Source organism: Pseudoliparis swirei, chromosome 7 (assembly GCF_029220125.1).
Source record: "Pseudoliparis swirei isolate HS2019 ecotype Mariana Trench chromosome 7, NWPU_hadal_v1, whole genome shotgun sequence".
Lineage (NCBI taxonomy): Eukaryota > Metazoa > Chordata > Actinopteri > Perciformes > Liparidae > Pseudoliparis > Pseudoliparis swirei.
The window spans coordinates 27,273,591-27,296,884 of NC_079394.1; the positions used below are offsets into that span (position 1 = coordinate 27,273,591).

General features: G+C 44.4%; 2 protein-coding genes across 2 annotated transcripts in view; both read left to right on the plus strand.

Annotated features, from left to right (window-relative positions):
* The first annotated feature begins 1,268 nt into the window (after nt 1–1,268).
* Nucleotides 1,269–2,511, plus strand: foxd5 (forkhead box D5). Its single transcript, XM_056419677.1, has one exon. The coding sequence runs from the start codon at nt 1,310–1,312 to the stop codon at nt 2,375–2,377; it is 1,068 nt and encodes a 355-aa protein (XP_056275652.1). The 5' UTR covers nt 1,269–1,309; the 3' UTR covers nt 2,378–2,511.
* Nucleotides 2,512–3,232: 721 nt separating this feature from the next.
* Nucleotides 3,233–23,294, plus strand: part of pgm5 (phosphoglucomutase 5) — a 30,413-nt gene continuing 10,351 nt past the window's right edge. The window contains exons 1-7 of the mRNA XM_056418846.1: nt 3,233–4,379; nt 6,554–6,716; nt 7,371–7,517; nt 8,043–8,168; nt 8,264–8,454; nt 9,370–9,524; nt 22,589–22,704. Coding sequence (XP_056274821.1) covers nt 4,122–4,379; nt 6,554–6,716; nt 7,371–7,517; nt 8,043–8,168; nt 8,264–8,454; nt 9,370–9,524; nt 22,589–22,704 — 1,156 coding nt within the window. The 5' untranslated portion in view covers nt 3,233–4,121. The remainder of the gene's footprint in view (nt 4,380–6,553; nt 6,717–7,370; nt 7,518–8,042; nt 8,169–8,263; nt 8,455–9,369; nt 9,525–22,588; nt 22,705–23,294) is intronic.

Here is a 23,294-nt window from a genome sequence, read left to right on the forward strand (position 1 = left end):
CCAATTGAGTTTGAATGGTGTTCTTTAAATTAGCGTTTTTAAGGATCTGCCGCTTTTTTAATCCATCTTTGCCTTAATTGCTTCACAGCACCGACAGTTCCACCGCATTTAAGACTAAATGTTGAATTGCAGCGTCAATAAAGTCGCAATACTTGACGTGTTGCTGCCATTCTGTTTTCAGGTATTTGTTACTCTTTTATTGGGCCCGTCCTGTGAGAACCATCTCTCTCACACACAGTAGGCCCAGTAAGGTGACGAAATAGGTGGAGTTTTCCCCAACGTGGTCATTTGCAATGGAGATGGTTTAGCAGCACGGTTTTAGCACATATCCGCTGTAAGACCGGTTTGCTTTGAGGATTGCTCTGCGTATTCATCCCGGTCGTAAAGCCGAGCTGAGCCCTGTAGCCCAGAGCGCACCGTTCAGCTCCGCCGTTTCCTACTCGATTCTGATGCTGATGGCCTCGTTAAGGCGACTATTGCCTCTTTTCTCTGCAGGCTGCGGGGAGCCTTGCCACGGCCATTTTCATGGTCACACCACCTGCGGGCATCCAGAGGTGGCAAACTAAACGAACCCGCGGGGGTTCCGAGAGGGGGAACACTTGGTTTCTTAGCACTGGCAAGGCGTGGTGTTAAAATTCCCGAGAACATCCCACCTCCGACTGTGCTGCTCGATGTTCTGTAATATCAGATGATTAAAATACCGGGAGTCAACTTTAACCTCATCACGTGCATCTAATGTGGTGGCATGTGCGCATGTCAGACCCAGAGCAACGGAACACATGCCCAACCACTGTGAATGCGTCCTGATTGTGCAGCAGGAGTACAACAAGTTATATGAGCACTGGTGATCGAAACGAATCGCGGCATGTTTTAAAAACAATTCTTTTTTTTACATATTGTTTTAATGTTATGCACGTTGTTGTGTGCACTCAGTCTTGCCGTTAAACACATTTAATGAAATACTTTGCAACAGTTTGAGCTCTCTCTACATGAGTATAGGCCGTGCGCACTTCAGGACTCCCCCCCATCTGTGTGCTTGCCTCCTCTGGCTCCCCGCGGCGAGGGACCACTCTGATAGGTCCAGAGGGTTAATGGGACTGGCCTGCAGGACAGTGGTCTCCCTGCATATAAAGCCTCAGCCCTCCATTCCACGGCAAATCGGCATTCTAGGGTTTAAGGAGAACCAGACGGCTGATGCGCTTTTACGCACGAGAAGGGCCCTCTTGGTTTTTACGCACGGCGAACTATTAATGCATCTTTGGCACAGCTGAGTTTTTGACGCGTTTTTTAACACATTCTGCGTGTGATCATGACTCTGTCCAGTGAGTTTGAAGCTTCACAACACGCCGATTTGCCTTTAGAAGAGGATGCGATTGACATAGTGGGGGAGGACGAGCCTGGCCACGGGCGCTTGTATCGAGATGAGTGCTCTCCCGACCCCGGGTCCTCGGCAGAATCCAGTGCTGAATTCGACTCTTCCGAGCCAGACTCCTCGGGGGAGAGCGAGAACAGTTTCTGCGCGGACGTGCCGGCGTCCAGGAAAGCCCAGAGCAGCTCGGTAAAGCCTCCCTACTCTTACATCGCCCTCATCACCATGGCCATCCTGCAGAGCCCGGTGAAGAAGCTGACGCTGAGTGGCATCTGTGACTTCATCAGCAACAAATTCCCCTACTACAGGGACAAGTTTCCCGCGTGGCAGAACTCCATCAGGCACAACCTCTCCCTCAACGACTGTTTCATCAAGATCCCGAGGGAGCCTGGGAACCCGGGCAAAGGTAACTACTGGTCTCTGGACCCCGCCTCAGAGGACATGTTCGACAACGGCAGCTTCCTCCGGCGAAGGAAGCGCTTCAAGAGAAACCAGCCCGAGTTTGGCAAAGACGGTCTCGTGTTTTATTCCAACTTGAACTGCTACCGGGCGTACGGGCTACCGTACTGCGTGCAGGGCCAGGTAAGCCCCCCGGCCACTACTCCTATCCGGTACATGCCTCTGCAGGAGGGCATCATGATGCCTCCCTCCTCTTATCACGTTCTGCCACAAAGTTTGAACAGTCACGGGAAGTGCAGTGGGCCGAAAGACTTCAGCGCGCAGCTGTGCGCAGCGGAACCCGCTGAGCCAAAGCCGGGCCCGCAGGCAAAGTGCTCCTTCAGCATCGACAGCATCATGAGCAAGCCCTCCCCATTCGGCCCACCGAGCACACACCCACAGCACAGCCCTCGCGGCGCTCTCGGGTACGCGCATCTCATGACGGGCCGCGCTGCCTGTTTGGTTCCGACGCTCCTGCAGGCTCCCAGGACCCCGTTCTGCCCTTCTGCCATGCTGCGCACGGCCCCTTTAAGAAACGAGCATCTCAGACTCTCTTACCATCACTGTTGAAGCCGTCAGTGTCTGTGTGTCCGATGCTGTGTGAAGACATGTTGGTGTGGCCCATTTCTTAAAGAAATGTTTTAATTGCATGATATTTATGTGCGTTGACATTCAAAGTTATGTCTTTAAAAGAAATGCGTGTAAATAAGAAGAGTGGTAATATATATTTGTGAGACTTGTTGCAGTCTAAACCATCGTTGTGTTTTTGTTAGTAATTGACTTGTCAAAATAAATGTCTGAAAAATATCTGTGGTGTTCCAAGCTCTTTATTCGGCTATTTATATAGGCTACCATTTTTATAGTTTGTATTTATTTTAATTTTAAAGTAGTCATTTACAGTTTGTACATATCTGTTTGGGATCAGGGCGCAGTGGGAATATTATTATATTAACAGCCTGTACTTGAAAAAGCAGCTGATATTAATGCTTCTCTGCATTATGAAGTCAAAAACATATTACGATTTTGTTATGTTGATAATTCATAAGGGTCAGTTTATAAAGTGTAATTATCTTTTCCAAAGTCATATTATGTCACCATTATTAAAGGCAAACAACAAGCCTGCATCCTCCCAGTCAAGTCCTCACGTGCACTGTTGGTTTATGATATTTTAAACTGTTAAAGAAGTCGACTCATCTGTAACGGTTAAAACATATCTTTATAATCATTTGGCTAGACTTACGGAAACAATAAATAACTTAAAACACAATTTCTCACCAGCATTATTAGTGACAATGATACCAGCTCCAGTTCATGTTGCTAAAAATAAACTCATTGATTTATAATGAGACTGTAATTATATATATATTTAAATAAACATTTCCATATATTACTCTTATTGAAGGCTCACATTTATCAACATTGGTATTTTATCTATAATTTATATAACAGCGTAAATAATTAAATTAATAACAATTAAAAATCTCCCTTCAGTTTGATATAGTTTCTATGAAACTTCATCAGCGCTCTTTTAAACGAAAAATCTAGTTATTTCTTCCCGCCACCAGGTGGCGCTGTCTACCAGGCATAACGCAGACGCGCGCAGCCTCCGGGTGACGGCCGGACCTGCTCGTGTAACAGCAAATAAATACAATGTCGCTGGTTCGATTCCTTTAAAGCCGGCACTAACAATTTAATACAAATATCATGCAAGAGAAACAAATGAGCTTCCAATGAAAAATAAAAAGTTAGAGGAGTTTTGCTCTGCGTTTCTGTCACTTATAAAAAGCCCCGCGTGTGAGTCCGGTCCCGGCTTCATACCGGGCGGCTCGGACACGAGCAGTGTCCGGTTGCAGAAAGGGCCCCGACACAATCCCCCTCCGCCATCAGCCAACGGTCTATTTCTGTCCAGAGGCTCAGCTGATTGTGGGCCTTGAAGATTTTGGCCCTGCCTGCTTTTTCTTTTCTTTTTTTCCTTCTTCTTCTCTTGTCGTCAGTTCAGGCTCGTTGGGAGAGGAGGGGAGTTGTCTAACGGAGAGGAGAGTTGCTGCTGGATGCTCACTGAGGGGATGCGGCTCTGAAGGCGTCCACACACACACACACACACCGCCGGGGGGGATTTGTTTGATTGGTGTCTGGGTGTCTCCCTTCATCCCTGCGTCACTGCCCCACGGCACGGCGACTGCGCCCTCACCTCACAGGCCCACGCGGTGCCCCTCTGTGTTCCTTCTTGGGTCTTTAAAAAAAAAAAACTCGGAACCAAGCAGAAGCGAACTCCAGTAACTGACCCGCTCGCCGGGTCCCCGCAAGAAGGAGGATGGAGACGAGCCCCATCCCGGTGCTGACGGTCCAAACCGCCCCCTTCGACGACCAGCGACCCGGCACCAACGGGCTGCGGAGGAAGACGGCGGTGTTCGAGGGCAAGAAGAACTACCTGCAGAACTACATCCAGAGCGTGCTGTCCTCCATCGACCTGCGGGACCGGCAGGGCTGCACCATGGTGGTGGGCAGCGACGGCCGCTACTTCAGCCCAGCTGCCACCGAGGTGATCGTGCAGATGGCAGCTGCCAATGGGGTAAGGAATAAGGAGGGGTGGGTGGGTGGGTGGGGGTGACAGTCCTGACGGGCCCACGGCCTGGGGAGCATTTGTTCCAATATATCAACACACTTGTAAGCCCCCCCAACTCTGCACAAGTCTGACATTTTTGCTTGGTAAAAACCAAAAGGTTACATCTTGTTTTTTTGTTTGTTTGTGTATTTTATTCAGTCAATCAAACCAAATACAATACAATATTATTCTTTATAATATACAAAAGAGAAAGACTGAAAATGTATAGGTAGAAACAAAAAATGCATATAAATTCCTATCATAAATTGAAATAAAAATAAACCAGAAAATTAATATATTTTAACATATGAGTCCAAGTAAACAGTTATATGTGATTGTGTTGCTGTTTATCACTGCAATGAAACAACTGGTGATGAAAAAAAACATTTTGTATTCAGGGTGTTCATGTGCTGTCGCCCAGAGGAGGAAATATGAAAAAAAGAACAAAATGATGTAGACTTTTCCCCCCTAATATTTCCATTTGTCTTGTAGAACACTGTAAAGGTATGTTTCTTCAAATCTTTCAAAGAAAAAAACAAAAAATGACAGTCTGAGAAGTGGAAAAACCCATCTTTAATTGAAGTGCTCTCAACTCATACAGACAATAACCTCAACTTTGTATTCAGGGGTCACTGATAAGATAAATAAATGATGTAACCTATGTATGAACAGCGATGAGGTGACCTGCAACTTATTCGGCCAAGAAACGCTCTCAGCAGATTGATCCACAACTTCTTTAAAAAAAACATAGGCCGCTTTTTTATATTTTTGGATTCTGAAATCAAAATTGTACAATTGCATCCCGTTGATCCACAGACTGCACAGTTGGTCATCGTTGGCTTCAGCATCACAATCTTATCTCGCATTATCGCGTGAGCTCATCCTCACACAGACACGAGCGCTTCACTTTAGGGGAAAAGTAATAATCTGCGGCATTGACGCACGCACACACGGCCGAAATGTGTGTGAACTCTCAAGTGTCAGATAAACGAAAATAGGAAGACCGAGTGGGAGAGACAGAGGGGAGGAAATTCCCCGCAGCTCCTTTTTTAAAACGCTTGCTCCGAGATCTTTGTGATTGGTTTGGACCGGCGCCAAGGGAAAGTCTGAAGGGAATATCATTTGTTTTTGAGATCAGTCTTTTTTCCCCCTGCTGGCCCAGCCAAGTGTCTCTTGATGTCGGCCTTATCAGCACATCCATCCATCCTGCTCTATTTTCCTGCCGACGTATGTCCCCCCTCCACCTCTCCAGGGCCAAACCTCATGCTTATGGGGGATCCCCATATGGCATTGAACCAAAAGTCAGACAACAGTTGCGGATGACCCGCCCAATGCATGGACTATCTCCATTACACGGGTTGCTGAATTAAATGTGATCATAGTGGGAAATAATTCATTGCTTTTCACATGAACTGAGGTACTCCATTACACACAATACCATTCACTACACTGTAAAATGTAATAAGTTAATTTTACTTGAAAAAGGTGAGGAAACCGATTGCCTCAAAATTTCTCAGTAAAGTAGCTCAATAATTTTAAATTCTTAAAACAACAAAAAAAAGAGTTTCGGCAACTGATGTAATTGGAGTAAACATTAGCTAAGTCAACTCATAATATGTCAGTTCAGACAACTTAAAAAATCAGAGTGAAGGTAACTTAAAAATCTTTAAGTAGTGCCTCACTTCCCTTGTCTTTTCTCTCTATACACACGCAACATGCTGGATATTGGGAGGATACACTGACATCGGGAGAATAAATTCCTCTCCAGTGAGGATACTTTTATTTAGAATGGCTGATGTGCAGGGGAATGATGTGATGCCGGTGGTATTATCGCTTTAAAAGTAGCGTACGCATTATAAATAGAGAGTGCAGCTCTGTTATTTAGGCACCCTCTTGAGGCAGATCATTTTGCTCTTTTAAAGCTGCCTGTCACTTAGTCACCTGTAGAATGATGCAGTGCTTTGAGCCCGTGTTGCTTTTAGATCCAGTGGGACCCATGGGCTCTTGTACATTTGTTTAAAGGTCAGTGTAGTTTTTTCCCCCCCATCTATATTTTGTGTCACAGCTTCTTGGAAAACATTATAACAATAGGTGACTGCCTGGATTGATGTGCAACTGACGTTGTTCCTATTTAAAATCAGATTGGCCGTCTGGTAATCGGTCAGAACGGCCTCCTGTCCACCCCGGCTGTTTCCTGCATCATCAGGAAGATCAAAGCCATCGGCGGGATCATCCTCACGGCGAGTCACAACCCCGGAGGCCCCGCTGGAGACTTCGGAATCAAGTTCAACGTGGCGAATGGAGGTGAGCGCCTGTTTTCTGATTATCCTAGTGTCCTAATATTTGCTAAGTCGAACGTAGGGGATTGAAACCATCTGTAAAAGTCAGGGATGTTTTGTATTATTATTGTTTTTTATTGAGAAAAAAAAGACTGTTTTCACATACACTACCATTCAAAAGTTTGGGGTCACTAAGAAAAAGATTTTTCTTTTAGAAATGTCCTTATTCTTCAAAGAAAATCACTGTTTTTTTCAATGAAGATAACATTAAATTTAATGTGGTAAATGGCTTTTCTAGTTGGAAACGATTGTTTTTTAATAAAATCTCCACATAGGTGTATAGAGGTCCATCTCCAGTGTTCTAATGGTACATTGTGTTTGCTCATCGCCTTAGAAGACACACGGAGGGTTAGAAAACCCTTGAAAACCCCTTTTATGTTAGCGCAGCTGAAAACAGTTATGCTGGTGAGAGAAGCTATAAAACTGGCCTTCCTTTTGAAGTTTGAAGAACAAAATTAATATATTTAAAATAAAAATAATTGTTTCTAACCTATATGTTCTATTCATTTAGCAATTCATTTGATAAATAAAAGTGTGAGTTTTCATGGAAAACCGGAAATTGTCTGGGTGACCCCAAACTTTTGAACGGCATCAATGTATGTCTTTCTTTGCGTGCTAGGCCCGTCTTCGGACACCGTGATGGAGAGGATCTACCAGGTGAGCCGGAAGCTGGAGGAGTACGCAATCTGCCCCGATCTCCACATTGACCTGTCCAGGCTGGGAAGACAAGAATTTGACCTGGAGAACAAGTTCAAACCTTTCAGAGGTACAACGCTCGCTCGCTGCTTTCAACGTTCTGAAAGACAAACAAACACGTCGCCATCCGGTGCTAAAGTAGGCTGACCAGACGTCCTCTTTTCCCCGGACATGTCCTCTTTTTGAGACCTAAAAAATGCGTCCGGCAGGTTCCAAAAACGTCGGGATTTTGCTTCGTCGGATTTTTCTGTTTCTCTGGGTCTTTCACAAACTAGTATTTAGCCCTGACGAGTTTTGGAAATGGTATCTCCCTTACGTTCCACCTTCTTGCGCGAGCTCTGACTGTAGAGAGAACAGTCATTGGTCGACCGACCTCAGGGTTGCCAGATACACGATAATTATCCTCCAAATACGACCATCTTGAGCCTTTGGTACGATACTTCACCATTTCCAATCTGGCAACACCGAGCAACTTGCCGCCTCCACTAGTTGCATTGTTGTTTGTGCGGCATGCTCTACACTACTACGAGATGTTTTTTCACAAACTCAAATCTGGTCACCCTAGCTAAAGAAACTCCTCTCTGTGCTTTTCCAGTGGAGATCGTCGACTCGGTCGAGGTGTATCTGCAGCTGCTGAGAAGCATCTTTGACTTCAGTGCCATTAAAAGTCTTCTCACAGGACCAGACCAGCTCAAGGTTCACATAGATGCCATGAACGGAGGTCAGAGAACTCACCCTGTCGCTCACGAAGCAGCCTCTGAGCTGTCGTAAACCTCATGGAAGACTCAACTGCTTCTGTCTGTTCTCTTCCCTCAGTGATGGGCCCCTATGTACGCAGGATCCTGTGTGATGAGTTGGGAGCTCCCGCTAACTCTGCAGTCAACAGTGTCCCCCTGGAGGACTTTGGTGGTCAACCTCCGGAGCCCAACCTGACTTACGCCACCTCTCTGGTCGACGCCATGAAGGAAGGCGACTTTGGCTTCGGAGCTGCATTCGATGCCGATGGGGTGAGCCGTCGTCTTGAAACATGTCCGGAGGAGTTTTTAAATTGCATTTTCTGCATTTACATGTCATGTGTCATCTTGTGGTCGAGGAACAAATCCCCAAAAGGAGCTTTAGTTTTAAACTCGAGATTAAAAAAAAAAAGTACAACCATGTTTTTCCATAACTGTGAACTATTCAGATTTTATTTGACCGATTAGGACTAAGTCAGTGTCATTAAACTCCACCCATAGATACCAGAGAGAGCCTTATTTATTTTTTATTTGTTATTGTTTGCTCATTGATAACAAGAAGACAAGCAATGGGACGGAATAATTCTGTATCCATGATGAGCCAACAAGCAGCTCACTTTTTCCACCATGTCATCCAATAGCCATGTCTGTGGCGCATACACACACACACACACACACACACACACACACACACACACACACACACGCACACACACACACCCTTGGTTGAGTAAATTAGCTTTGCATCACGAGAATTATGCCATATCTCCTCTGTTCCTCCCACCAGGCTTGCTGTCTCCACAGTCAATAGCACCAGAGGTTGTAGTCTTTCTGTGTGAAGGTTTCTTTTTTTAGTTACATAACACCGTCAGTAATATCTTCCAAACTTGAAGGAGTTATTGCGATTGTTGGAAAAAAGTTTTTCAATCATTTGTGTTGAACATTTGTCTTTACAGCAGAACTGCAAATCCAACTGTCACCCAATGGTTGTGCTTGGTGGCTGCTGGTTGAACAGATTTACACATAATGTGTTGAATTCATGTGTTTCATATGCAGAATTATGAAGACAACAAAGGAGTCTGTTGTTGTCATCGTACGAGAAGATCACCAGCCTTATTCTCTGTCAAGCTTCGGGTGACTTGACGACACTTTAAACTCAAAGCGACGCTCACTCTGTGCTGTTGTCAGGACCGCTACATGATCCTCGGAGAAAACGGCTTCTTCGTGAACCCGGCGGACTCGTTGGCCGTCATGGCCGCCAACCTCTCCATCATCCCCTACTTCAGGCAGCTGGGAGTCAAGGGCTTCGCCAGGAGCATGGCCACCAGCACGGCCCTCGACAGGTAGAACACACACTAACGCGCACACACACACACACACACACTCAGTCGGTTCTGTTAAGTAGTTCTGAAACTGGGCACTTCGCAAATGATGGAGAACAGGCTTCCGGACGCGCGTGAATTAAGTTATCAACATTTCATGGCAGGAAGTGTAGAACAAACATTCAAGGCCTCACGATCGTGGTCTTCATCGGCTCCTCCGCCCTCCTTCCGGCGCCGAGAATACCTGTGGAAGAGACCCGATTTCTCTAATCCACTGAGTTTTATACTCAATGTCCCTGGCCCCGGTCAAAACGTCACTTCCGGTCAAGTCGCTAAACAAGTATTTTCACAATAAGTGTCCCGTCTTGTTATTGTCCGCATTAAAGTCACTTTCACAATAAAAGTCCCTTGTTATTGTAAGTCACTTGACGGAATTCAACCGGCTTCGTCAATCTATAATACTAACATACAGTCACTCTCATGCCATATACATTAATTCTTGCCATTTACATTTGCATAGAGTAAACATGACCCCTATGCTTCATAATACATTAATAACAATATCAATATTCTCCCTAATATTTTCCATTATAATATCTTTCTATATGTATTAATTTAAAACATAAGACCTCTGCAGATGTTATCAAAATAAACTATTACAACCTAACAGTTCCAAAGAGTCCAACGGTAAAAAATGGACAACAGCAGTCTGATTTATTTGCAGCCTTTGCCAGTGCAACGTTTTGACTCCGCTGAGTCAAAGTGGACAAAGACACACGGCAAACACACACTGAGTCAACCTAGAACAGGTGTATCATTGTCATCGGTTAATTAGTCAAACAGGATTTAAAATCTAATGGACAATATCCATTTGAGATCAAAGGGGTTTTGCCTGCTCTTGTCACACCAGCTTGACCTCGCCCAAGCTCTGGTAAAGACTCACCCACTATGAATAAGACTGTGAGAGCACATACAACCCCCCCCCCCCCCCCCACACACACACACACACTTACACATTTACTCACCGCCTATAAATATTGTCCGTTATGTAAGGCGAGCAGAGGGTGTTGAGTGAGAGGATGTGGTCCTGCGGGAGGAGGGATCCCAGCCCTGCAGCCCACCGAGGGTTCAGCTCAATGGAAATGTGTCATTTATTACGACGAGGGAACCGGAAAAGATTCAGTGTTCATGCAATTTACTCCATAAAATATCACTCGAGTTCATAAAAACTGTGTTGTTTATGAAGTGTTTCAGTTTAATAATGGAAGTATTTCTTTTTCTGAGCCAATTTTCTGAGCCAATAAGGGACTCCTATCTGAAAAATATTTAAAAAAGAAGAATGTGTGCATGTGCAACTAGTGTCTTTTAAGAATTGTATTCATATTTCAAAGTAGAATTTTTGTGTGGGAAATATTGATTGCTGTCTTCAGCCTATCAGGCAGAATGGTCATAGTGTACATGGAACTTTAATGAGTCGTTCATTGTAATATTGGCAGTGCTGGACTTCCACAACTGAATATTTAAAACCCTTCTGACGGTGTGTGTTTTGGTTTTGTTGCCGTCAGTTCATTGATCACGCTATCCTTGACTCTTGGTGAAGAGTCTGTGGCGCATTGCTGTCCGTCACGTTGTCTTTTTTTAATCCAAGTGGGCCAACATGTAAAATATCCAAAATCGACACAGTGCTTAAATGTCGGGGGGAAATGGTTGAATAAGAAAAATGTCATTCACTACCTTAATCCACACCCGTGCTTTTTTATTTCGTAAAAAATATTTTACTCTACATTTTCAGTAAATCACTGGCTACTTTACATTACTTTCACAGCAAGTTGCTGTGAATTCTTTTTACAATTAATTATAGTAAAATAACAGCTTTACTGTATACTGTGACTTTACAGTCAAAACATTTAACAGGAAGATACCCATCAGATAATTATAGCAGTTTGTCGTTGTAGAATTCCAGTATAGTAATCCCACCATGCTTTATTGATTTCACATTAAAAGTACATGTCCTGTGAAATATCACATTTAAAGTCTGTGAAATGATAAAAGGAATAATAACCGATCTCTCTGGGTTTGACAGTTACAAGTAATCACAGTAGAGACTCCAACACACCAACTCTGCTCTTCGCCACACACACACACACACACACACACACACACACACACACACTTATACGACTAAACCTTCATCTCTCTTTGTCTATTTTCTCAGCATTTGGCCTTTTTTGTATTGATGAAAGCCTCAATTTAATTTCCTGGAATCTCGATTGTGCAATCGCCTGAGAAATAGGATTACCTTACAGTCTGAAGTCTATTACAGATAAAACCTAAACGACAGATAATAGCATGCTCTGGGCTTTCTGAAGTGCATTGTCAGAAATAAATGGCATTATATAAGATTCACTTATTTTATTTCCTTGTTAAACCCAATATTTACCAGCATACTGTGAGGTATGTGGGCTTATGCAGAGCACACCGCCTCGATGAGCATTGACGTGAGAGTCACTGGCCGTGTAGCAGGACAGGGTCACTTTGTTCTGCTTCATCACCACCACTTAAGCTCCTAATGTAACACCGTTGTCTCCGGAAGCAGAATGTCAAAGTACTCTGCAGGGTGGTGTCGGATCCTGGAGTCGGCCCAAGTGTAGGCCTTTTTAGGAGAGCGAGTGGCCCTATGTGTGTGTCTGTGTGTGTGTATGCAGAGTGTTTAGACTGAGCAGCCCTCCCTGCCGTGTGTTTATGCATAGTCGAGCAAACTGTGTTATAAAAGCCTTGATAAATGCTCCGGTTTCTGGACTGCACGGAGTCGCGTGTGTCCAGAGGGAATGAGGTAGAAACGGAGACGAGGAGGGTGCGTGTTCCGATGGACAGGAGGCCGGAGTCACCGGTGTGACATCTTGGCTCGGCCGAGGCTGTCTGTCTGACTGTGCGCTGTCTCTCTGTGCAAATGCGATAAGTCAAGGCTGACGCAGGGAGGGACGGAGCGGTCAGAGGAGGAGAAGGCGGGGGAGGGGAAACTTTGGAAAAGGAAACATCTGCCTCTCCATGAACCGTTCCAGGGATGGGAGGACGTCGGGAGAAGAGAGGGCGGAGCTGCTGGGGAGCATGAAGTCTGACTTCTTGTCCTGAATGGTCGAGTAGCGTGGCGAACGAGAGGGGGCTGAGCTGTTTTTTTATTTTTTTATATTTCTGTCGATTACTCGGATCACCAAGATCAAATCAAAACACTCTATTGTTTTGCACATGTGCTAATGCGTATGCCCTCGTAAGACATGCGACGACCACAGGGTGGGCTTTTTATGGATCCATGTTCATCCTACGCAACCATTGAGTCTTGTGGTATTTGTTTCGTATTTTTCACGTGCATCGCATCATGAGAAGCCCGACAGTGATCGGAGGAGAGATCCCTTCCGTGTACCACATTCCTCGAGCAGAGATGGTCACCTTCCACCGTGTGAAGGATGGCTACAGCTACGCAAAAAAGACGTGTGTAAAACTATACTTGGCAAGCCCCTGTAAAAAAAAAAGAAATCCAAAGAGGTCTGAGCTTCGAAGAACAGCGGCTGCAATAAGCCACTTTGAAAGACCAGCCATCCCCTCAACCCGCGGCAGTGGCAGAAGGACGAGCACTCACGACGGGACTGTGGAGTGGAAAGGCTTTGCTCTGCTCCAAGAGAACAGGAAGTCTTAGAATTAGAAGAAAAAAAACAAGAAATTAAAAACTCAGTAGATTGACCAGACCGGTTTCGGGAGGGTTGCCACACGGTTTAGTCCATTTGTAGAGCGGAAAAGCTGAACAATGCAACAACATCAAAAAATTAGAAATTCTGTCATGATTTTGTATTGTACACCAATATTCTGATGGGAAGCAAGATGCAGAAGGTAGCCAACAAAAAGTGACCCTTCAAGCACATTTCTCCCCCCTGATATAATATGATTAGATGAAAATGATATTTTTGACACAGTTTTGGATAACAATGTCAGAACGGTATTCTGAGAGTGATCACACAACACAATGTGGGTAACAGCGATATGACCATTTACAGAAATCCTCTTCTTCACTTTCTGGGAACATCTTCGGGGTATTACGTTTTACTTTTGTGGTGTAGTCCAGTGAAGGTTTCTGGTTCAGGTCAAGAAGAATATTTCAAGCCCAAGTAAAGCTCCAGCATGCTGCACTTGTTGCCTAAAGCTTTTAAGTTCAGGCCGAGCTCTCCTCGGAGGGGGAGGTGAGGAGAGAGGCCACAGGATGCTATGTTTGGTAAAGTATCACGCCGACGCCAAGAGCTGGCGATATTTCACTCCGCGTATTCTTCAAATCTCACATTACTCCTTTCTACATCCTGATATATACAAGATAGAGACGGAGAGAAAACAAAGGAGATATTGGTTGATAAATGTATATTAATGTGTGTATTTGTGTGTGTTTCTGTGTGTGTGTGTGTGAGAGCTAAGTCTAGAGAGTGAGGATGATGGGAGGGGAAAATCTCTGCCTGCCCTTCTTCCCCTTAAGTGGGCAAAGCATAATTCATGACAGACCTTTTCTATCTCTGTTCTATTTCATTTCATCAGACAGACAGGTGAGGTCTTGCAGTACAGTTGCCTCATCTCTCGCTGCAGTGATTATTTATTTGATTTATGGATAAAGAAGACAGAACAAGCCGTGGGATAACCTGAAAAGTGTGAACACTTCTTTTCTGACGTGGTCCCCCATGTCACAGAAAACAAATTACACATAACGATAAGCAACAAAATCAAGGACCGACATGAATTCACTTGACAACTTAATCCTAGTATTTTCCTTTTCTTCACAATCCACATGTCGTAAAACCCTTCACGACGGGTGGTACAAGCGTTCTGTTATCTGGAAGATAACACACCTGCATCTTGTTCTTTAGTTTATCGAGCCACTGTCATGTTTCGGTGCTTTATTGCTACATCAAACTGCCTTCTCCCACGATACAGAAACCTAAGTTTAAGACGTACGGCGCTCTTTGATAGTGCTCTCCAGTCATACAGAGAAATGCACCAGGGGTCTTGCAAGAAGTGTGTAAGTAATAGTAAAAGCGAGCTCATTTAGTGTCGCAATCGCCACGATCTTCACTCAACATGAGGCCCGTCAAAAATGAACAAATATACTGTCGGCTGGACGCATTCAATGAAACAACCTTGTTGAATTCACTTTGTTTTATAATCACTTTGATTGGGCGCATGTACTGACAGTGATGTTGATGTTCTACCAGTGTGATGAATTGGACATCAAGAGACCTTAAAGCCTAACAGTTGAGAGGTCACGCTACACACGGGGGGATTACAGCCCTAAATAGAAACCTTCCAAGTTTATTCCTCATGTCTGCCAGCATTTTTCTGTTTTGGCAACGCCTGTGAGGAGAGAGGCAGAACCCTCCGAGCCTGGCCGGCCTGAAACAGTGTGCTGCATCTCGAGAGACGTGCTTGTGTTTGAGCGTGATTGTGCGTTTTCGCCTCCGTTTCTTGAGTTCAAAAGGAAGCTTATTCGAGTGGATTTAAAATCTCACGTGTGTAAGTCAGGGTTCGTACGGTCATGGAAAACCTGGAAAAGTCATGTAATTTTAAAATGGTCGTTTCCAGGCCTGGAAAAGTCATGGAAAAAACTTAAATCATAAAAGTTTTGGAAAAGTCAGGAAAATGTGTTATGATCACGTGTTCATTTACGACGAGTTTGAAATTATGAATATGTTTTTTAAAGAAAGACGCTCAAAATATAAGCCGGCGTACGCTCTCAATACGCAAAATTTTCGACATTTTTCATGCTTATACCGAGATTTCAGTTTGGTCATGGAAATTTGGTTTAAAGTCATAGAAAAGTCCTGGAAATCCACTGGTCAAAATGTGTAAGAACCCTGGTAAGTGTAGAGGAGGCCACGCTTCATTGTTGGTTGCTCAGTGTGTCGACGCTGTTTTTCAGTTGAAGCTCAAGCGATGCAACTTTCTCACGTTGTTTCGTCTCAACACTTTTCCAACACAAACCGAGCCGGCGGGGTCGGCTTCAGTGCTTATGTTGGCCGCGCACTCACACGTCAACGGCCCGTTAGGCCAGAGTTTCTGTTTTCTTTTAGGAATGCCAGGCTTTCCGTTCCAGAGCTCTCGCTTCCCCAGAGGGGAATAAAGTCGGTTACTCTTATTTGGTAATTCCTCCCATTCCCATGTAAACAACTGTGCTGGGCACTGAGGAGTTTATTTATGTGCATGATAGTTGTGTAGGGCCACTTAAAAACATTGAAACCGGTCACCCACATCTGCATCTATTGCAACAGCGTCCCACAGTTAAGCATTTTGAGATTGACAGCTCTACATGTTTGTTTCTTAGTGATCAGCAACAGTTTGGTTGCGTTGAATATTTCTCCCAGCCATTCCTAGCTGAGTCCTGGGAATTCTGTTTACATTTCTCGGCAGTTACTGAGGAGGTGTGGATGATGTGGTTGAGGAGTGATGCGTGGGGATTGGGCAGAACACCGGCCCGTCTTCTTTGCTGCACACTAAATATCTCTGCAAGGAGGCCTGGAATGGTAACTTTTATAACAATATATAATACAGATTGTCTTACACAGAGACACAATAGACATTCTCATGCAGGGTGTGTTGTGTCATTTCTCCTGAAAAGAGGAAACATTTTAGTTTGGTTCTTTGTTCATAATCTAACATGGGAATATATTACTACACTGAACAGTGAACTATGATAGCCTCATTTTAATAATAACAAAGAAATGATTATTCTTCTGGCATTCAACAGCTACAGCTCCCACGAGGAGTCAGGATTCAGGAATACTGAGGGAGAATTCTCCCGGTGAAACCTCAACCCCAATTTCTGACTTACCTCCAAAAGAAATGCAACGCACAAAATACGGTTTCAATGTTTTTTTCCTAAAAGCCGAAAAACAGTTACATTTAAAACTCGCATGAAGTGATTGTTTGGCCAATGCTGGGCAGCCGGAATAAACAAAACTAAAACAACACAAACACAATCACCTTTATCCAGTATGTATACATTATACATTTTACATTTATTAGCTATGATGATGTCGTTACTGCTCGCCGATCGTGGGATGGGTTTTGAAGAAATTGATGAAAAAAGAGATTCGATGGACAACAGGACTTAATAAGAATATTGGGTTCATTCTTAACAAGCACAGGTCAGAAGCAAACGCCTGCAGGCCGTTTGGAGTACTTTCAGCCACCGAATTGAGAAAGTCTACCGAACAAGCATTTTAACATATGTTTTATACACAAAAAAATAGGAGGAGTTTATTATCCCCGGCCTTCGTGGACCAATCACATGCAGGCATCATTACCTAATCCTGGGAACTGAACAGGTTGAACCCAAAGACACGTGAAACCCCGAAGTTAAAAACCTGACTCGAGTCTTTCTTGACCCAGATAAAGACAGAATCACGTAATATTGTAGAAATGATCTCCTAGCGCGCCCAGGCCTGTTACATATGTTCTTCTCTTCTCCCAGAGACGTGGTCTTCCAAAGTCGAGGCATGTCATATAGATTCTTAAACCTTTGAGCTCTGACTTTGCATGTTTCGTAAACACTGATATTACAGGGTAGGTGAAAATATACCACATTGATGAATACTCACTTCTTATTTAGCTCCTGAGGAAATTATCTGGATCCTCATAGCCGCTAAATGCTCCGCTATGCTCACCGGCTAGTCGCTAACTTGGTACATAGCGTGCGGGAGCTTTATCCGAGCTTTGTTGTTGCTGCTGAACAGCTGCACGCTGCTGCTGGAAACTATGCTACGAGAGCGCTAAGAGGGAAGCAAAACAGTTGCAGGTCGTAAACTGAAAACAATGAGATGAAAGTTGCTGAAATTCCCAGTCGAGCTGAGGGAGACCGCAGGGTTGGGCAATAACTCTCTGTGCGTTCGACACGACGTGAAACTCCTCTCACATTCAAAGGGGCATTTTAACTATTTCTATAAAAACAATGTTGATAAAAGCACCCTTACAGATGTTTTTTTTTTACAAGCTTGTAAGTTGTAGTAAATCCACCATGTGTGCTTTACGCATGCAGCTGTAGAATGTGTGAACTCTACCAAAGGTCAGTGAAACCTTCGGATTCCAGAAACAACTTTTAGGACACAACCGTGGTGTCCTAACTGTTACCTATAGCTATGACTTTAATGTCCTAACTGTTACCTTTAGATACAACCTTGGTGTCCTCACTGTTACCTATAGATACGACCTTGGTGTCCTCACAGTTACCTATAGCTAAGACCTTGGTGTCCTAACTGTTACCTATAGCTACAACTTTAATGTCCTAACTGTTACCTTTAGCTACGACCTTGGTGTCCTCACTGCTACCTATAGTTAAGACCTTGGTGTCCTCACTGCTACCTATAGTTAAGACCTTGGTGTCCTCACTGTTACCTATAGCTACGACCTTGGTGTCCTAACTGTTACCCATAGCTAAGACCTTGGTGTCCTCACTGCTACCTATAGTTAAGACCTTGGTGTCCTCACTGTTACCTATAGCTACGACCTTGGTGTCCTAACTGTTACCTATAGCTAAGACCTTGGTGTCCTCACTGCTACCTATAGTTAAGACCTTGGTGTCCTCACTGTTACCTATAACTAAGACCTTGGTGTCCTCACTGTTACCTATAGCTACGACCTTGGTGTCCTCACTGCTACCTATAGCTAAGACCTTGGTGTCCTCACTGTTACCTATAGCTATGACCTTGGTGTCCTCACTGTTACCTATAGCTAAGACCTTGGTGTCCTCACTGCTACCTATAGTTAAGACCTTGGTGTCCTCACTGTTACCTATAGCTACGACCTTGGTGTCCTCACTGTTACCTATAGCTAAGACCTTGGTGTCCTCACTGCTACCTATAGTTAAGACCTTGGTGTCCTCACTGTTACCTATAGTTAAGACCTTGGTGTCCTCACTGTTACCTATAACTAAGACCTTAATGTCCTCACTGTTACCTATAGCTAAGACCTTGGTGTCCTCACTGTTACCTATAGCTAAGACCTTGGTGTCCTCACTGTTACCTATAGCTAAGACCTTGGTGTCCTCACTGCTACCTATAGTTAAGACCTTGGTGTCCTCACTGTTACCTATAGTTAAGACCTTGGTGTCCTAACTGTTACCTATAGCTACAACTTTAATGTCCTAACTGTTACCTTTAGCTACGACCTTGGTGTCCTCACTGCTACCTATAGTTAAGACCTTGGTGTCCTCACTGCTACCTATAGTTAAGACCTTGGTGTCCTCACTGTTACCTATAGCTACGACCTTGGTGTCCTAACTGTTACCTATAGCTAAGACCTTGGTGTCCTCACTGCTACCTATAGTTAAGACCTTGGTGTCCTCACTGTTACCTATAACTAAGACCTTGGTGTCCTCACTGTTACCTATAGCTACGACCTTGGTGTCCTCACTGCTACCTATAGCTAAGACCTTGGTGTCCTCACTGTTACCTATAGCTAAGACCTTGGTGTCCTCACTGTTACCTATAGCTAAGACCTTGGTGTCCTCACTGCTACCTATAGTTAAGACCTTGGTGTCCTCACTGTTACCTATAACTAAGACCTTAATGTCCTCACTGTTACCTATAGCTAAGACCTTGGTGTCCTCACTGTTACCTATAGCTAAGACCTTGGTGTCCTCACTGTTACCTATAGCTAAGACCTTGGTGTCCTCACTGCTACCTATAGTTAAGACCTTGGTGTCCTCACTGTTACCTATAGTTAAGACCTTGGTGTCCTCACTGTTACCTATAGCTAAGACCTTGGTGTCCTCACTGCTACCTATAGCTAAGACCTTGGTGTCCTCACTGCTACCTATAGTTAAGACCTTGGTGTCCTCACTGTTACCTATAGATACGACCTTGGTGTCCTCACAGTTACCTATAATTAAGACCTTGGTGTCTTCACTGTTACCTATAGCTAAGACCTTGGTGTCCTCACTGTTACCTATAGCTAAGACCTTGGTGTCCTCACTGTTACCTTTAGCTAAGACCTTGGTGTCCTCACTGTTACCTATAGCTAAGACCTTGGTGTCCTCACTGTTAGCTATAGCTAAGACCTTGGTGTCCTCACTGTTACCTATAACTAAGACCTTGGTGTCCTCACTGTTACCTATAGCTAAGACCTTGGTGTCCTCACTGTTACCTATAACTAAGACCATGGTGTCCTCACTGTTACCTATAGCTAAGACCTTAATGTCCTCACTGTTACCTATAGCTAAGACCTTGGTGTCCTCACTGTTAGCTATAGCTAAGACCTTGGTGTCCTCACTGTTACCTATAGCTAAGACCTTGGTGTCCTCACTGTTACCTATAGATACGACCTTGGTGTCCTCACAGTTACCTATAGTTAAGACCTTGGTGTCCTCACTGTTACCTATAGCTAAGACCTTGGTGTCCTCACTGTTACCTATAGCTAAGACCTTGGTGTCCTCACTGTTACCTATAGCTACGACCTTAATGTCCTAACTGTTACCTATAGCTACGACCTTGGTGTCCTCACAGTTACCTATAGTTAAGACCTTGGTGTCCTTACTGTTACCTATAGCTAAGACCTTGGTGTCATCACTGTTACCTATAGCTAAGACCTTGGTGTCCTCACTGCTACCTATAGCTAAGACCTTGGTGTCCTCACTGTTACCTATAGCTAAGACCTTGGTGTCATCACTGTTACCTATAACTAAGACCTTGGTGTCCTCACTGTTACCTATAGCTAAGACCTTGGTGTCCTCACTGTTACCTATAGCTAAGACCTTGGTGTCCTCACTGTTACCTATAGCTAAGACCTTGGTGTCCTCACTGTTACCTATAGCTACGACCTTAATGTCCTAACTGTTACCTATAGCTAAGACCTTGGTGTCCTCACTGTTACCTATAACTAAGACCTTGGTGTCCTCACTGTTAGCTATAGCTAAGACCTTGGTGTCCTCACTGTTACCTATAACTAAGACCTTGGTGTCCTCACTGTTACCTATAGCTAAGACCTTGGTGTCCTCACTGTTACCTATAACTAAGACCATGGTGTCCTCACTGTTACCTATAGCTAAGACCTTAATGTCCTCACTGTTACCTATAGCTAAGACCTTGGTGTCCTCACTGTTAGCTATAGCTAAGACCTTGGTGTCCTCACTGTTACCTATAGCTAAGACCTTGGTGTCCTCACTGTTACCTATAGATACGACCTTGGTGTCCTCACAGTTACCTATAGTTAAGACCTTGGTGTCCTCACTGTTACCTATAGCTAAGACCTTGGTGTCCTCACTGTTACCTATAGCTAAGACCTTGGTGTCCTCACTGTTACCTATAGCTACGACCTTAATGTCCTAACTGTTACCTATAGCTACGACCTTGGTGTCCTCACAGTTACCTATAGTTAAGACCTTGGTGTCCTTACTGTTACCTATAGCTAAGACCTTGGTGTCATCACTGTTACCTATAGCTAAGACCTTGGTGTCCTCACTGCTACCTATAGCTAAGACCTTGGTGTCCTCACTGTTACCTATAGCTAAGACCTTGGTGTCATCACTGTTACCTATAACTAAGACCTTGGTGTCCTCACTGTTACCTATAGCTAAGACCTTGGTGTCCTCACTGTTACCTATAGCTAAGACCTTGGTGTCCTCACTGTTACCTATAGCTAAGACCTTGGTGTCCTCACTGTTACCTATAGCTACGACCTTAATGTCCTAACTGTTACCTATAGCTAAGACCTTGGTGTCCTCACTGTTACCTATAACTAAGACCTTGGTGTCCTCACTGTTACCTATAGCTAAGACATTGGTGTCCTCACAGTTACCTATAGTTAAGACCTTGGTGTCCTCACTGTTACCTATAGCTACGACCTTGGTGTCCTCACAGTTACCTATTGTTAAGACCTTGGTGTCCTCACTGTTACCTATAGCTAAGACCTTGGTGTCATCACTGTTACCTATAGCTAAGACCTTGGTGTCCTCACAGTTACCTATAGTTAAGACCTTGGTGTCCTCACTGTTACCTATAGCTAAGACCTTGGTGTCATCACTGTTACCTATAGCTAAGACCTTGGTGTCCTCACTGTTACCTATAACTAAGACCTTGGTGTCCTCACTGTTACCTATAGCTAAGACCTTGGTGTCTTAACTGTTACCTATAGCTAAGACCTTGGTGTCCTCACTGTTACCTATAGCTAAGACCTTGGTGTCCTCACTGTTACCTATAGCTAAGACCTTGGTGTCCTCACTGTTACCTATAGCTAAGACCTTGGTGTCCTCACTGTTACCTATAACTAAGACCTTGGTGTCCTCACTGTTACCTATAGCTAAGACCTTGCCCGCAGCACTGTGACTGACTCACATGCTGAATGTAAAGCGTCATGGTTGTAGTGATTGTAATGAGTTTAGTTTAGAACATGGACATCAAACCCCAAGAAAAGCTTTTGAGTTGATGCAAGTGGAGCAGAGGCAGCTGGAAGAGGAGGCGGGACTCTGGCTCCATGTTGAAGTGCCAAGATCTGATTATTTTAATTGCTGCTGATTTTGTTTATTATTTGATATTACGTTATTGTATTTTAATTGTATCCAAATGTGCCAACCCTCTTCTCAACATGTATTGCTCTGTGATGGTATTACTGTAAGTCCGTTGTACCAGGTACCTTTGTACATTCGCACTGACAAGTTTTATTCGACTTTCTCTTTGCCCTTTCCCCCTCTTGTCTGATTCTTTGCGATGCCTCTCCTCCCACATATTGCACTTCTTCACCTTTATCCCTGCACGGGACCCCAACACACACACACACACACACTCCCTCTGCTTCCCTCCACTATGTGAGCACATGGCTCAAGTTCAAAGCAAACATCGGCTAAAAGGTTAACTCACTTTGTTCTCGCTGCCTTTGCCTTATTAAGTTATTGGATGAGCTGCTGGCAGATTACACTTGTCGTACAACATTTGGTTTGGTTTATTTCAAAAGGTCAGAGGATTGTTTGTATCTCTGTGTCAGAGCTGAGAAAGGCTGGTGTTAGATATTAGAGATAAATACACAGTGTGTGCATACTAGCTTTGTTTCTCTGTGTATGGTCGTAGGGTTGCCAAAGCCATGAAACTGGCGCTGTATGAGACTCCCACGGGCTGGAGGTACTTCGGGAACCTGATGGATTCTGGGCGTTGTTCCCTCTGCGGGGAGGAGAGCTTTGGGACAGGTACGTTGTTCACTCACAATCCAAACAACACTCATAAAGACAATGCTCCGTGACATCGGAACAGAAAGCCAATGAATACAGATACGAAGCAGGAGTAGCCTTTTATACTCGCGTGGAGAAGGTCACCGATTCAAATCCCCGGACCTGTTTGGAAAATGTGAGTGGGTGTGCGGCTGAGAACTCCCCCCCCCCTCCCCCTCAGCAGCAACTGTTGCTGAGGTTCCTGCAAACAAGGCCGTCGCTAGAAGGCTGCACTTGCCCGCCGCTGTGAAGGGCTCGCTGAAACACGAGTGTAGTCTGTCAACCGTCTCCACAACTTTGATATCGGTCGTGACGTGACGCCACTACAGTCCAGTGGGCCGAGAAAACACAAGCGGTCAAAGGATCGGACCGTCTGTGACCGGATGTTCGGATGCCTGCATTGGTATGTTTGAGATACTATGAGACCAGAAAGGTTTGAAGTCGAGCCATGGGTCTTAAAACTCATCAGATTACGTAATACTGCACGTCAGTTTGAATAAAGATAGGATTTTTACAACTCTGGAAAGTTATCAAGGTGGAAATCATTTTATCCTTCAGCAATGTGCCCA